Source organism: Jaculus jaculus, chromosome 21 (genome assembly GCF_020740685.1).
Source record: "Jaculus jaculus isolate mJacJac1 chromosome 21, mJacJac1.mat.Y.cur, whole genome shotgun sequence".
Taxonomy (NCBI): Eukaryota; Metazoa; Chordata; class Mammalia; order Rodentia; family Dipodidae; genus Jaculus; species Jaculus jaculus.
This window is the reverse complement of record NC_059122.1, coordinates 3982065-3997502: the sequence shown is the minus strand read 5'-3', so window position 1 is coordinate 3997502 and position 15438 is coordinate 3982065. Positions and strand designations below refer to the sequence as shown.

At 50.3% G+C, this 15438-nt stretch overlaps 1 protein-coding gene across 1 annotated transcript in view; it reads left to right on the top strand.

The window, feature by feature from the left end:
* The window catches only part of Ahrr (aryl-hydrocarbon receptor repressor), a 134756-nt gene extending 123614 nt beyond the window's left edge, over positions 1 to 11142 (top strand). The window contains exons 9-11 of the mRNA XM_045139392.1: positions 7936 to 7994; positions 8182 to 8332; positions 10107 to 11142. Coding sequence (XP_044995327.1) covers positions 7936 to 7994; positions 8182 to 8332; positions 10107 to 11142 — 1246 coding nt within the window. The remainder of the gene's footprint in view (positions 1 to 7935; positions 7995 to 8181; positions 8333 to 10106) is intronic.
* Positions 11143 to 15438: the final 4296 nt, after the last annotated feature.

The following is a 15438-nucleotide window of genomic DNA, read 5'->3' as shown; positions in this document are numbered from 1 at the left end:
CTCATGACGACCCCTGTTGTAAGTTTTCAGTATCAGGCATGTATTCCCTCCCATGGAGCGGGCCTCCAGTCCAGTTAGAGGGCAGTTGGTTTCCACCGCTTTCCAGTTTTGGTCCCACGTGTCTGCCCTTCTCCCATCAGGATGGAATACAAGTCTTCAGTTGTGAACCTGGACTAGCTCTGGGGGCCCAGCCTGGAGGGCCAGGCCTGAACCCCACAGTGCCCAGCGCCTCGTGTGCCCTCTCGGCCAGCCTGCTTTTACTCATCTTGTTCTCTGTCGCCTGGTGACCACCTCTCAGTCACCAGGCACTCACGGCTTAGCCTGCAGTTGCCTCTGGGGGGCTCTTGCTACGCACTATGTCCAGACACCAAGTACCCATCCACTCTTGGGGCAGTCAGCCAAAGGACCTAGGTTCAATTCCCCAGGACCCACGTTAGACAGATGCACAAGGTGGCACACGTGTCTGGAGTTCTTTGTAGTGACTGGAGGCCCTGGCGCTCCCATTCTCTCTCTGTATGTCTCTATCTCTCTCTGCTTGCTAATAAATAAACGAAATTTAAAAAAAAAAACATATAAAATAAGAAAGAGAAAAAAAATAAGGTTAAAAGATAAAGGGCTGCAGAGGTGGCTTAGTGGTTAAGGCTCTTGCCTGCAAAGCCAAAGGGTCCAGATTCAATTCCCAAGGACCCATGTTAGCCAGATGCACAAGGTGGTGCATGCGTCTGGAGTTCGTTTGCAGCAGCTAGAGTCCCAAACACATCCACTCTCTCTTTGCTCTCTCTATTTGCCTTTCTCTTTCTCAAACAAATAAATAAATATTCGTATTTTTTTTTAATTTTTTTAAAATTTTTTTAAAATTTATTTATTTGAGAGCGACAGACACAGAAAGAAAGACAGATAGAGGGAGAGAGAGAGAATGGGCGCGCCAGGGCTTCCAGCCTCTGCAAACGAACTCCAGACGTGTGCGCCCCCTTGTGCATCTGGCTAACGTGGGACCTGGGGAACCGAGCCTCGAACCAGGGTCCTTAGGCTTCACAGGCAAGCGCTTAACCGCTAAGCCATCTCTCCAGCCCTGTATTTTTTTTTTTAAAGATAAAGGTACAAAATGATGTATGGCATGCCTTTAATCCCAGCACTCGGGAGGCAGAGGTAGGAGGATTGCCGCGAGTTCGAGGCCACCTTGAGACTCCATAGTGAATTCCAGGTCAGCCTGGGCTAGAGTGAGACCCTACCTCGGAAAACCAAAAAAAAAACAATGATTATGATGCATTCTGTGCCCAGCCAGAGCCCAGTGGTCCACCTGGGGCAGAATTTACCTGTTCAGGACTCAAGAGTGAAAAGGCCAAAGGGTCATCTTTCTTGAGAAGTCAGACTGTCTAATCTCTAGGTGTCTTGCCTTCATCCACTGTCTGAGAGTTCTATATTTTGTTTTAGTTGTTTTTTTTTTTTTTTTTTCAGGGTGAGCTCTCCCTCTAGCCCACACTGACCTGGAATTCACTGTGTAGTCTCAGGGTGGCCTTGATCTCCCACCTCTGCCTCCCAAGTGCTGGGATTAAAGACATGCACCATCCCACCCGGCAGGTTCTATATGGTAAAGATAATTTTTTTTTTTTCCCTGAGAGATTTACAGAAACTTTTCCATATGTATTTCCAGCCTTAAAATAGCTTTGGGGGACTGGAGAGATGGCGTAGCGGTTAAGGCGCTTGCCTGCAAAACCAAAGGACCTAGATTCGATTCCCCAGGACCCACGTAAGCCAGATACACAAAGTGGCACATGCATCTGGAGTTTGTTTGCAGTGGCTGGAGGCCCTGCCCCCCCAGCCCCATTTTCTCTCTCCAGCCCCCTCTATCTGCCTCTCTGCCTCAATCTCTCTCTCTCAAATAAATAAATTAATTAGTTATTAAAAAAAAAAAAAAAAAGCTTTGGGTGGCTGGAGAGATAGCTTAGCAGTTAAGGCGTTTGCCTGCAAAGCCAAAGGGCCCAGGTGTGATTTCTAGGACCCACATTAGCCAATGCACAAGGTGGCACATGCATCTGGACTTCGTTTGCAGTGGCTGGAGGCCCTGGCGCGCCCATTTTTTTTTTCTCTCTCTCTCTACCCCCCCACACTTTCTCTGTCAAATGCATAAATAAATAAAATATTTTTTAAAAAACATGCTTGAGCTCAAAGCTGGGCCTGGAGAGTAACTTTCCAGCGCCCCCTGGCGGCCACACGGGAAAGTACAGGCCACTGGCCTGGCTACGGTGGAGGCAGTGGACCACGGCCCCCCCCTCCCGCGCGTGGACACAGGGATGAATTTGTAGCATCTGTGGGGGACAGCAGCCCAGTAAATAGACATCATGGTGCGCAGAATATTAAGATTTCAAATGAAAACAAAAAACTCAGAAGGGGTGAACATGGAGCGCCCTGGGTGTGTGGGACTCCCATCCTCTCTGCCCTGAGCTCACTTCAGAGCTACATCCACATATCAGTGGGGGGCGGGGGGGGGCACAGATGGTGGTATCAGGCCCTGGAAGATGTTCTGGGAGCAACCACAAGACACCACTGTCTCAAACAGTCTTCCACGTGGGATTTTGTGCTGACTGTAATTCTTACTCCTGCAGCTCAGGATGGTTTTTTTTTAAAATTTTTTATTCAATTTTTATTTATTCATTTGAGAGAGACAGAGAGAGAAAGAGGCAGAGAGATATGGAGAGACAGAATGGGCACGCCAGGGCCTCCAGCCATTGCAAACATGTGCCCCTTGTGCATCTGGCTAATGTGGGTCCTGGGGAATCGAGCCTCGAACCGGGGTCCTCAGGCTTTACAGGCAAGCGCTTCACCGCTAAGCCATCTCTCCAGCCCCAGTATGGTTTTTTAAAATACATTTTTATTTATTTATTTGAGAGAGAGAAAATGGCAGAGAGAGAGAGAGAATGGGCGCACCAGGGCCTCCAGCCACTGCAAACAAACTCCAGAAGCGTGCACCCCCTTGTGCATCTGGCTTATGTGGGTCCTGGGGACTCGAACCTGGGTCCTTTGGCTTTGCTGGCAAGGGCCTTAACAGTTAAGCCATCTCTCCAGCCCCTGTCTAAGATTTTATTTCAAATACCCAAGTCAGCGCCCGTCATACTTCTGTGGCTGTGTAGGGACAAACAGTGGCAAAACGATGTGATTGTCAGGAGTGCACATTCCCAGGGGAGCCCCAGCAGGCCACAGATGTCCTGGTCCAGGGTCTCTCCTTTCTACAGACCCAGGAACGGAGCAGTCAGTGGCACAAGGCAGGGTGATGGCTGTGGGCCTGATGGGATAAGGAGGCTTGAACCCAGCTAGAGCAATGGTAGCAAGAAAGTCGCCTAAGGGCTGGAGAGATGGCTTAGCGGTGAAGCGCTTGCCTGTGAAGCCTAAGGACCCCGGTTCGAGGCTCGGTTCCCCAGGTCCCACGTTAGCCAGATGCACAAGGGGGCGCACGCGTCTGGAGTTCGTTTGCAGTGGCTGGAGGCCCTGGCGCGCCCATTCTCTCTCTCTCCCTCTGTCTTTCTCTCTGTGTCTGTCACTCTCAAATAAATAAATAAAAAATGAACAAAAAATATTAAAAAAAAAAAAAAGAAAAAAGAAAGTCGCCTAAATTTCTTCTTTGAAAAGTGCCTATCAGGGCAGGAGAGATGGCTTAGCTTGTTAAGTCACTTGCTCACAAAGCCTAAGGACCAATGCTCCAGATCCCACATTAGCCAAACGCAGAAGGTGACACACGCATCTGGAGTTCAACTGTGGTGGCTGGAGACCCTGGTTTGCCAATTCCCTCTCAAACCCTCTCTTTCTCTCATTAAAAAAAAAAAAAAATTTAATTAGCAGGGCAGGGTGGCACACACCTTTAATCCCAGCACTTGGGTGGCAGAGGTAGGAGGATTACTTTGAGTTCAAGGCTACCCTGAGACTACATAGTGAATTTCAGGTCAGCCTGGGATAACGCAATACCCTATCTCTAAAAACAAAACAAAACAAAAAAGTTAAAATGTTTAAAAATTTTTTTTAAATATGTATTAGGATAAATCAAGATTACTGTTATTGGGGCTGGAAAGATGGCTTAGCAGTTAAGGCCTTTGCCTGCGAAGCCAAGGGACCCAGGTTCGATTCTCCAGGACACACGCAAGCCAGATGCATGAGGGGCGCATGTGTCTGGAGTTTGTTTGCAGTGGCTGGAGGCCCTGGCATGCCCATTCTCTCTCCGTCTGTCTCTCTTCTCTCCATTTCTCTCTCTTTGTAAATAAATAAATTTTTTAAAGATTACTGTTATTTCACATTTTTTTTCTAAGACAGGGACTCATTTGAGCCCTGGCTGACCTGGAACTCTCTCTAGAGTCCCAGGCTGGCCTCAGACTCACAGTGGTCCTCCTACCTCTGCCTCCCGAGTGCTGGGATTAAAAATGTGCACCACCATGCCCAGCAGGCAGAGAGAGAGAGAGAGAGAGAGAGAGAGAGAGAGCATGCACACTAGAACAAGTGCCCACAAGCCAAGGCCTTCAGCTGCTGCAAATGAATTCCGGACATATACGCCACATCATGCATCTGGCTTTATGTGGGTCCCAGGGAATTGTACCCAGATCATTAGGCTTTGCAAGCAAGCGCCTTAATCGTTGAGCCATCTATCCAGTCCTGTTTTTATTTATTTGTTTATTTATTTATTAATTCATTTGTGATCATGCTGACAATGAGATCCAGGGCCCTGTGCATGCTAGGCAAGTGCTCTACCACTGAGCAATCTATGTCAGACCTCAAGATAACTGTAACTAGAGTTTTATGGCAAAGTCTCCGGTTCCGGTAGGTCCCAACAGGCCAGGCTTGGCCACCCATTCTAATATGCCAATTAAAGCGACAAGTAGGGTTGGAGAGACAGCTAAGCGGCGAAGGCGCTCGCCTGCCAAGCCAAAAGACCCAGGTTTGATTCCCTGGGACCCATGTAAGCCAGATGCACAAAGTGGCACATGCGTCAGGAGTTCGTTTGCAGCAGCTGGAGGCCCCGGTGTGCCCATTCTCTCTCTCTCTCTCTCTCCATTTATCTACCTCTTTCTTTCTCTGGCAAATAAATAAATAAAAATATTTTTTTTAAAAGAGAGATAAATCATAGTGAAAAGCAAAGAAAAGAGACTTAATGTGGTACACTGGGGGCAGAAACAGATAAAGGGGTCCTATGTTTGGGCCACTGACAAGAGCTTTAAGTTTAACAGAAGAAAAATTGGGATGGGAGTTGAGAGGCATGCCTTTTATTATTATTATTATTATTATAGAGAGAAAGAGAGAGAGAATTGGCATGCCAGGGCCTCAGCCACTGAAATGGAATGCCAGAAGCTTGCGCCACCTAGTGGGCATGTGCGAGCTTGTGCTTGCCTCACCTCTGTGCGTCTGGCTTATGTGGGATCTGGAAAGTTGAACACGGGTCCTTAGGTTTCACAGGCAAGCGTCTTAACTGCTGAGCCGTCTCTCTAGTCCAACGCGCACAATTAATCACATGCTCAGTCCTGGTATGCAAGATGTCCCAAGGAAGTGCTTGCTGCTTGGAGGGGCAAGCTGGTTTGTTGATGATAGCTCTTGCAGCATGCAGTCTTGCCATCACTGGGGCTGCCATGCCTTGGGGGACTGTCCTATTTCTGAAATCCAAGGTGACCACAGGTTTAGGCAATGACCTTTTAAAAAATATTTGATTTTAATTTGAGAGAGAAGAGGGAGAGATAGAAAGAGAGAATGGGGGCTGGAGGGATGGCTTAGCAGTTAAGCGCTTGTCTGTGAAGCCTAAGGACCCTGGTTCGAGGCTTGATTCCCCAGGACCCACGTTAGCCAGATGCACAAGGGGGCGCACGCGTCTGGAGTTCGTTTGCAGTGGCTGGAGGCCCTGCAGCGCCCATTCTCTCTCCCTCTCTCTCTCTGCCTCTTTCTCTCTCTGTCTGTCACTCTCAAATAAATAAATAAATAAAAATAAACAAAAACTATTAAAAAAAAGAGAGAGAGAGAGAGAGACAGAATGGTGTACAAGGGCCTCCAGCCGCTTCAAATGAACTTCAGATGCATGGGCCACCTTTTGCATCTGGCTTTCTTGGGTACTGGGGAATAGAACCTGGGTCCTTTGGGTTTGCAGCCAAGTTCCTTACTCACTAAACCATCTCTCTAGCCCCTCCTTTTTAAATATTTTATTTACTTATTTATTTCAGAGAGGGAGAGAGAGAGGCAGATACAGAGAGAATGGGCACACCAGGGCCTCTAGACACTGCAGACAAACTCCAGATGCATGTGCCACTTTTTGCATCTGGCTTACGTGGGTATTGGGGAATTGAACCTGGATCCTTAGGCTTCTTAGGCAAGCACCTTAACCGCTGAGCCATCTCTCCAGCCTGGGCAAAGACCTTTTGACACCTTTGGGGGATCCAAGGCAAGACACTATCAAATGCTGATGGTAAGATGTTTTCAGTAGTCCTACCTTTGAGCTTTCAGCATTGAAGGAAGAGAAGAGCGGTTTGGTATCCCCAATTTCTAGATAGACACTGCTTGAATGATTAGTATGCCCACATGCAGGGAGGAGCAGCTGACTCGTAATGAAGGAAGCAGACCCAAAATGGAGACAGAGGAGCCAGGCTTTCATCTTGATTTTTTTTGGGGGGGGGGTGGGGAAATCTTTTGTTGTTATTTTGATTTTAAGATTTTATTTATTTATTTACTTTCAAGGAGAGGGAGAGAGAGAGAATGAATGAGTGAACATGGGTGCACCAGGGTCTCACAACTGAACTCAGGATGCATGCACCATTTTGTGCATCTGGCTTTACCTGCATAGTGAGGGAATCGAACCCGGGTTTGTTAGGCTTTGCAGACAAGCGCCTTAACCGCTGAGTGAATTCCAGGTCAGCCTGGGCTACAGCGAGATCCTACCTTGGAAAAAAAAGTAGCTTCTAAGAGCTTCTAAGTGTCTGTAGTATAATTCTCTTTCTCTCTCTCTCTCTCTCTCTCTCTCTCTCTCTCGCTCTCTCTCTCACACACACACACAGTTCCCCTAGGAGCAGTGGCCTTCCAGAATAAAAGCCTGGGCTGGAGAGATGGCTTAGTGATTAAGGCAATTGCCTGTGAAACCTAAAGACCCATGTTGGACTCTCCAGATCCCATGTAAGCCAGATGCATAAGGGGACACAAACGTGCAAGGTCGCACATGCGCACAGTGGCTGGAGGCCCAGGTGTGCCCATTCTCTCTCTATCTGCTTCTTTCTCCCTCTCTTAAATAAATAAATAAATAATATTTATAAGTAATATATATAAATAATGATATATATAAGTATATATGTAAATAAATATGTAAATATTTTAAAAGGAGGGGCTATGTGGTATCAACATTCTAAAGTAATTTGTTAGTCTTTTGTGGGTCCCAAAAGCGATATGATGCAGAATTTTCAGGTATCTGTCACCAAGAAGACTGAAAGAGAGAAAGATTGAAAAGTGATGGGCTGGAAAGATGGCTTAGTGGCTAAGGCACTTGCCTACGAAGGCTTAAGACCCAGGTTCAATTCCTCAGGACCCATGTAAGCCAGATGCCCATGGTGGCACATGCATCTGGAGTTTGTTTGCAGTGGCTATAGGCCCTGGCATGCCCATTCTCTCTCTCTCTCAAATAAAAATTTTTTTTTAAAGATTTAAAAGTGGGCTGGAGGGATGGCTTAGCGGTCAAGGCATTTGCCTGCAAAGCCAAAGGACCCAGGTTCGATTCCCCAGGCCCGGCGTTAGCCAGATGCACAAGGGGCCCATGCATCTGGAGTTCTTATGCAGTGGCACACCCATTCTCTCTCTCTCTCTCTTTTTCTGTCAAAAAAAAAAAGAAAATTGAAAAGTGAGTTCGTTTCTGTCCTCTCTCGGGCATGACATCCTTCCATCAACACATACTTTACCCATATTAACTCTGTTACTATCTCTTCACAGGGCAAAAGTGATGAATATGTATGAATCCGAGTTGCATCAAGAACCCAATTACTTAGCAGGTACCATATTCTCATCTATGGTGCTTTTGTCCCTGGGAGAGCTCCCCTGTCTGCAGACCCCCCCCCCCCCGGTGCAGTCCATGGGCATGCCATTTGGTGGAGGGGCCACGGCGGGTCTCACTGCTGCCTCTCGGGTTCTGGTCTGAGCTCAGCGAGTGACAGCTGCCTTGTCTCTAAACCCTAACAGCACGGAGCGCTGGAGAAAATGGAGAAAACAACATCTCTGTGTTCAGGGCACAAGCAGACGGGGCCCACTGGGGCTGTGGTCTACCCAGGACCCCATGCCTGTGCCTCAGAGGTGGTCCTGGACTCCTCATGGACCCCAAGGGGGCTTCAGGGTAAGTGGTATCGCTTCCTGCTCCCCACCCCCGATGAGTCACTGTGGGTGCCAAAACGAAGGGACACCCTCGCAGCCTGGGCCCGGGAGTGGATTTGCTTCACAAGTCCTCTTGGCTCCTCGTCCCCTGCCCACCTCGCTCCTGTCCTGACCAGGGTTCTCCTTGTCAGATTGGCTGCCAGACGCTGCCCGCCCCAGCCGCTGTCCCTCGTCGTGAGTGTCCATCCCGAGGTCACTCGGTATCCTGCTGGTCAGCTACATGCTTGGCCTTTAGTTTAACAGCCCCACGTGGCTGTATTCGTTATGACTATGGGACTGATGCTGGACCTGCCTGTGCAGAGATGCCTTATGCCTTTTCTTTCTTCTTTTTTTCTTTTTGGTTTATTTTTATTTATTTATTTGAGAGAGGCAGACAGAGAGATAAAGAGGCAGAGAGAGAGAGAGAGAGAATGGGCATGCCAAAGCCACCAGCCACTGCAAATGAACTCCAGACATGTGCGCCCCCTTGTGCATCTGGCTTACGTAGCTCCTGGGGAATCAAGCCTCGAACCAGGGTCCTTAGGCTTCACAGGCAAGTGCTTAACCGCTAAGCCATCTCTCCAGCCCTCTTTTTTCTTTTTCTTTTTCTTTTTCTTTTTTTTTTTTGAGAGAGAGAGAGAGAGAGAGACAAACAGACAGAGAGAATGGGCACACCAGGGCATCCAGTTTCTGCAAAGGAATTCCACATGCATGCGCCACCTTGTGCATCTGGCTTATGTGGGTCCTGGGGAATTGAACCAGGGTCTTTTGGCTTTGCAGGCAAACACTTTAACAGCTAAGCCATCCCTCCAGCCCAATCTGTCTTTATTTTATTTTATTTATTTATTTTACTTATTATTATTATTATTATTATTTTTGGTTTTCCAAGGTAGGTTCTCACTCTGACCCAAGCTGACCTGGAATTCACTATGTAGTCTCAGGTTGGCCTGGAACTCACAGCGATCCTCCTACCTCTGCCTCCCGAGTGCTGGGATTAAAGGTGTGTGCCACCATACCCAGCTGTTTTTTGTTTTTGTTTTTTAACCAGAGATGCGTTTCTTTAGCAGGGAGAGTGGCGTGTGTCACTTGCCTCCTGGGTACCTGAGGGCTTAAGGAAGGAAGGCTTGCGTCGGCCCGTGGACCACTGGTCTGGGGACAGGGACAGTGTGATTGTGGGCTGCTTTGCAGTTGTCCCTGGAGATTTAGCCAGCATCTTGTTAAGTTAGAGTCCTCCCGCAGACAAGCTGAAGCCCCCAAGGGGATGGAGTGCATTGTTTCTGTCACTCGGTCCAATAGCTTTCTCTCTCTCTTTTATTTAGTTTTTTTGTTTATTTTTATTTATTTATTTGAGAGCGACAGACAGAGAGAAAGAGGAAGAGCCAGCTATATATAGAGAGAGAATGGGCACGCCAGGGCCTCCAGCCACTGCAAATGAACTCCAGACGCATGTACCCCTTGTGTATCTGGCTAACGTGGGTCCTGGGGAATTCGAACCTGGGTCCTTTGGCTTTGCAGGCAAACGCCTTAACTGCTAAGCCACCTTTCCAACCCTTTTTTTTTTGTTGTTGTTTTTGAGGTAGGGTCTTGCTCTAGCCCAGACTAACCTGGAATTCACTCTGTAGTCTCGGAGTGGCCTGGAACTCACGGCTTACGTGGATCCTGGGGAATCGAGCCTCGAACCGGGGATCCCTTAGGCTTCACAGGCAAGCGCTTAACCGCTAAGCCATCTCTCCAGCCCAGCTTTCTCTTTTTGGAAGGGACAGGGAAGAAGAGGAAAGGGAAGTGGTGCTGAGCGGCTGCCCAGGAGCCAGGAGCCGGAGGGAGAGGCACAGGAGGCACAACTGCTGTCTGGAGATGCCAGCCCCCTCGAGGGACCCGACCTGGGCCACAGAACAGTGTGGACAGGAGAGCGGCGCCAAGCTGAGTCTACAGCCGGGTAGGAACGAGCTGTCCACGCGTCCAGCATCCCATGGCTCGTGTGTGCCCTACCCTGGCACCCAGGGCATGTGCAGTTCCAGCAGCATGGCTGCTTTCAGAGGGTCACTGGACCACCCCCCTGGGGCTTACTGCGGCAGGATGAGCAGACCCGTGAGGGACATCTATCTGGGCCAAGGGAGGCCGCCCACCTGCCATGTCCCCCAGGGCAGCGTGGGGGCCAGGCTCTGTCCTCCCAAAGTGCAGTGCTTCGCAGCCAGGGGATATTCCGCGGAGGATGCAAAGTTGCCCGGCCTGCCCATCGCTGTGGGCACCCCCTGTAATCCAGTACTGTCGCTGGAAGTGCCCATCAAGCTGGAAAATGAGCCCGCGTCCCAGGACACCCAGGAAAGCCGATGCCCTCCCAGCAGCAGGCTGTGGCTGGGAGCCGCCGGCGATGCGGCCAGGAGGCATCTCGTGAGCTTCCCTACCAGAGTGCATCTGAAGACAGAGCCCAAGTACAGGCACCAGGTCTGTGCCCCTCTCACTGGGCACGAAATGCTAGGGACTCACGCATACAGCAGGACCACTTCCAGATCCTGCAGGGAGCTGACCGCTCTCTGCCCTGCCCATTGCACCTGCCTGGAGCCGCAGCCTCCCCACCGCCTCTGCACGTGGGGCCACAGTACCGACGGCCAGCACCCCGCTGCGGGCTGTGACTGCAGACCTCCTGGGGCCACCCCTGTGATCAAGAGCGAGCCCCTGGACGCGTCCCCGTGGGCCGCTCCTGGCCAGGTCGCTGTGCCCGGGACACTCCCTAAGAGGGCCTCCACGGCCCGCATCATACCCGGGACCTCCGAAGGAGCCTTCCTACCCTAAAGCTGCCAGTCTTCCGGGAACCTCGGGCCCCTGGATGGTGGGACATCATGGGAGACTTCTGGTGACGCATCTCCAGAGCTTCATGAATGGATCCCCAGATTCCCGCGTCACAGAGAATATTGGAGGGTTCGCCCATGCAAACCTAGATCTGTGTCTAACTGAGAAATGAACTGTTCAAGGACACCAGCCAACAGTGTCCCCTGTTGGCTACCCCTTAAGCTGGCAGAGAGCAACTGAATGATGCGTCCCTGACCCAATCCACTGGCCACCTCCTTGGGTGCAGCGACAAGGGTCCATGGCTCTCAGTCCAGAGTCTGAGGCCACATCTGCCTTGTTAGCAGGGCGTGGTGGCGCATACCTTTAACCTCAGCCCCAGGGAGGCAGAGGTAGGAGGATCGCTGTGTATTCCAGGGCCGCCTGGGACTACAAAGTGAGTTCCAGGTCACCCTGAGCCACAGGGAGACCCTACCTCGGCGGGGGGAGGGGGGGGAAGAAACACCTTGTTCTGTTTCTTCTGGTATTTTTCTGTGGGTCTCTGGGGACAGCGGAGGTGCCTGTGTCCCTGGGTATAATATCACATGGCGGCAGCTAGTGCCCAGGCTAGGAGGGGCACAGACACACAGGTAAGGAGATGACCACGCTGTCTGGGAGACGTCATCGCTGGGTTGTCTACAGGGCTTTGGGGGTGAGGGCTCCATGTGCCAACTCAGGAAGACTTTGAGACAGGTAGACAGTCAATATATATACATATACATATATATATATATTTAATTCTAAAGATAACCCACTCCGATTGGGATACAAGGCACAAAGCAGGAAAGGTCACCCCAACCCACCTGCAAATAGACCTGTGGTGCTCATGAATATGTCCCAGGCTGGGCTCAAAGCCAAAGACTCTCTTCTGTATTAGTTCAGGTTCCACAGAGCAGGAGAAAGGCAGGCAGTTAGGTATTAAGAGCCTGCTGTCATCCAGCCTGTGTGACAGAGACATTCTGCCCAGGACCATCCTTCCCAGGGTGTGGTGTCCCCTGAGGTGGAGGTCATGGCGGCAGAAACCTGCTGGATGGAGCCCGCGGCCCGTCTTCCCGCGCACTGCTCCCCAGCGTGGACTTACTTTGTCTCCTGCGGTCCAGGGTGCCGGAGCTCAGCTCCTGGCTCGGTACGGAGGTGATCTGGTAAATGCACATATCACCTTGTCAGAAGTCAGGTTGGATGGACAGGACCGGGCCTCCTGCCCCCAGCCCTTCAGATGCCTGGCTAGCAGGGAGACTCACCATGGGGGTTAGATATATCCTAAAACAAAGGACACACGTCACATGAACCCGGGGACAAAAGTGGTCAGCCTGTCCTCCACCCACTCCAATGGCATGAGGGGTACTTGCCACATTCACTCCACCACCTCTCCTTAATCTCCTTCCCTCTCCCGCCCCCAGCTAACTCAGCCCTCCCTTTACTTACTTCTGCAAAGCTCGGCCCACCCTGCTCCGTGGGCATTTATGAACTCAGTGTTAAGGCAAGGAGTGGAATTTGAGCCTTCCTCTACACATCCTGTTCTAATTGGTGCCCAGCTCCTGGAATGCGCTTAAACCAGCTCCATGCAGGGGAAGAGTAATATTCAAGCATTGCCACTCTTGGGCTGGAGAGACGGCTTAGCCGTTGAAGCCCTTGCCTGCGAAGCCTAAGGACCCATGTTTGGCTCTCCAGATCCCACGTGAGCCGGGCGCACAGAGGTGAGGCCAGCGCAAGGCCGCACATGCCCACTAGGTGGCGCGAGCATCTGGAGTTCGATTGCAGTGGCTGGAGGCCCTGGTGACCTTGACATCCTTACACTTCCTACTGAGTGGCTCCTGTCCCTTTGGCTGAGGACAGCACAGCAGACAGGCGCGCTGTATGTGTGTGTGACATATCCCAAAGTCCGGAGCCCGCAGACGGAACACGGGCAAGGAAAGCGAGAAGATGGGATGCAGAGACATCATCCGTCCTGGTGCTGCAGCATGCGGGAGGCTGAGGCAGGAGGATCGGGAGTTTAAGGCCAGCCTTGGCTCCGTGAGACCCTGTTTTCAAACACAGGAATAGAATAACAGGCACCCATTACACATTTGTCAAACTAGAGCGGGATCCTTCACCCCTGCACCATATAACCAAGAGAGGGAGACAGAGAGAGTGCAGCGGACATCCTGAAGCCCACACAAGCCCTGTGCAGGTCCTTCAAATGCATCTCATGTCACCGGGGTTGAAATGTCACCTCGCCAGGGTGACTTACCACGTGTAAGTGGGGGGCTGCCTTGTAAGACATGCTGTGTGGACACTGATTTGCACATCTGCAGGTGAACTCTGCTACAGATTTTGGGCCCTGGGGATACCATATCCCACGGTAGGCTTGGACCCACGGCACCAGCACCGCGCCCACAGCACCGAAAATCTCCTAAACCTGCACGTTTCCTGCTCAGCCGTTATGCACACTCTGGAAACTCGCCGTGGGCGTGCGTGCGCATGCAGGGTGTCACCCGTCGGTGCTAACCAAGGCTACTGCTCTTCCGTGGTGTCTGACTTCTGCCTATGGGCCGAAGAATATCAAAAATCAAGGTTGACGGCTGGAGAGATGGCCGAGCGGTTAAGGTGCGTGCCCACGAAGCCCAGGGACCCAGGTTCGATTCTCCAGGTCCCACGTGAGCCAGATGCACATGGTGGCGCATGCGTCTGGAGTTTGTTTTCAGTGGCTAGAGGTCCTGGCGCGCCCATTCTCTCTCTCTCTCTGTCTGTCTCTAATAAATAAATAAAAACGAAATCTTTTTTTAAATATTTTTGTTCATTTTTATTTATCTATTTGAGAGTGACAGACAGAGAGAGGAAGAGGCAGGTAGAGAAAAAGAGGGAGAGAGAATGGGCGTGCCAGGGCCTCCGGCCACTGCAAACAAACTCCAGATGTGTGCATCTGGCTAATGTGGGTCCTGGAGAATAGAGCCTCGAACTAGGGTTCTTAGGCTTCACAGGCAAGCGCTTAACCACTAAGCCATCTCTCCAGCCCCCAAAATTCCAAACTCTTAAAAAAAAATCAAGTATGAGGCTGGATAGACTGGGGGTGGGGGTGAACCTGAGCTGTCTTTTAGATTTGCAGCTTCTACTGGAAGAGAAAGACATCGGCAGATAGAATTGTCCTGATGAACTTTAAACAGACACACAGCTTTCTTGCTGTCTTCTTGGTGCCTTTCATAAAGCATTCACACGTAGCTCTTATACTGAGGTTTGTACTAAATTTGCAAAACTGATGTAAAATAAATCCCATGTTCCTATGCATTCAATGTATTTTCTCCTGTGGAGCGTGTTTCGGATTTTCTTTTTTTAAAAAATTTTTTGTTCATTTTTTAAATATTTTTTTGTCCATTTTTTATTTATTTATTATTTGAGAGTGACAGACACAGAGAGAAAGACAGATAGAGGGAGAGAGAGAGAATGGGCGCGCCAGGGCTTCCAGCCACTGCAAACGAACTCCAGACGCGTGCGCCCCCTTGTGCATCTGGCTAACGTGGGTCCTGGGGAACCGAGCCTCGAACCGGGGTCCTTAGGCTTCCCAGGCAAGCGCTTAACCGCTAAGCCATCTCTCCAGCCCCGGATTTTCATTCTAGGACAAGCCCACAGCATAAGGTGGAAGGGCGTGATATAAATGAACTGGTGGGAAGAATAGAGCCCATGGTTGGGGTACCACACCTCTTCTGGGACCTCTCCTGCTATTGCTGAGGGTCGGGGCCCCTCCCAGTGCTTCAGGAACACCAGATTTCTGCTGTTCTGTGACACGTGAGGAAGGCAAAGCTGGGGACCTTCATTCAAGTCTATTTTCAAAAAAATTTATTTATTTAACTTACTTGAGAGAGACAGAAAGAGGCAGATAGCCAGGCGTGGTGGTGCACACCTTTAATCCCAGCACTTGGGTAGGGAGGATCGCCGTGAGTTCAAGGCCACCCTGAGACTGCATAGTGAATTCCAGGTCAGGTCAGGTTAGCCTGAGCTAGAGTGAAACCCTACTTGTAAAACAAAACAGAAAGAAAGAAAGAAAGAGAGAGAGGGAAGGAGGGAGGGAGGAAGGAAGAAAGAAAGAGGCAGATAGAGAATGGGCACACCAGGGCCTCCAGCCACTGCAAACGAACTCCAGATGCGTGCACTCCTTTGTGCAACGGGCTTATGTGGGTCCTGGGGAATCGAACCTGGGTCCTTTGGTTTTGCAGGCAAGCACCTTAACTCCTAAGCCATCTCTCCAGCCCCAAGAGTATTTTAAAAATATTTTTACTTATTAGAGAG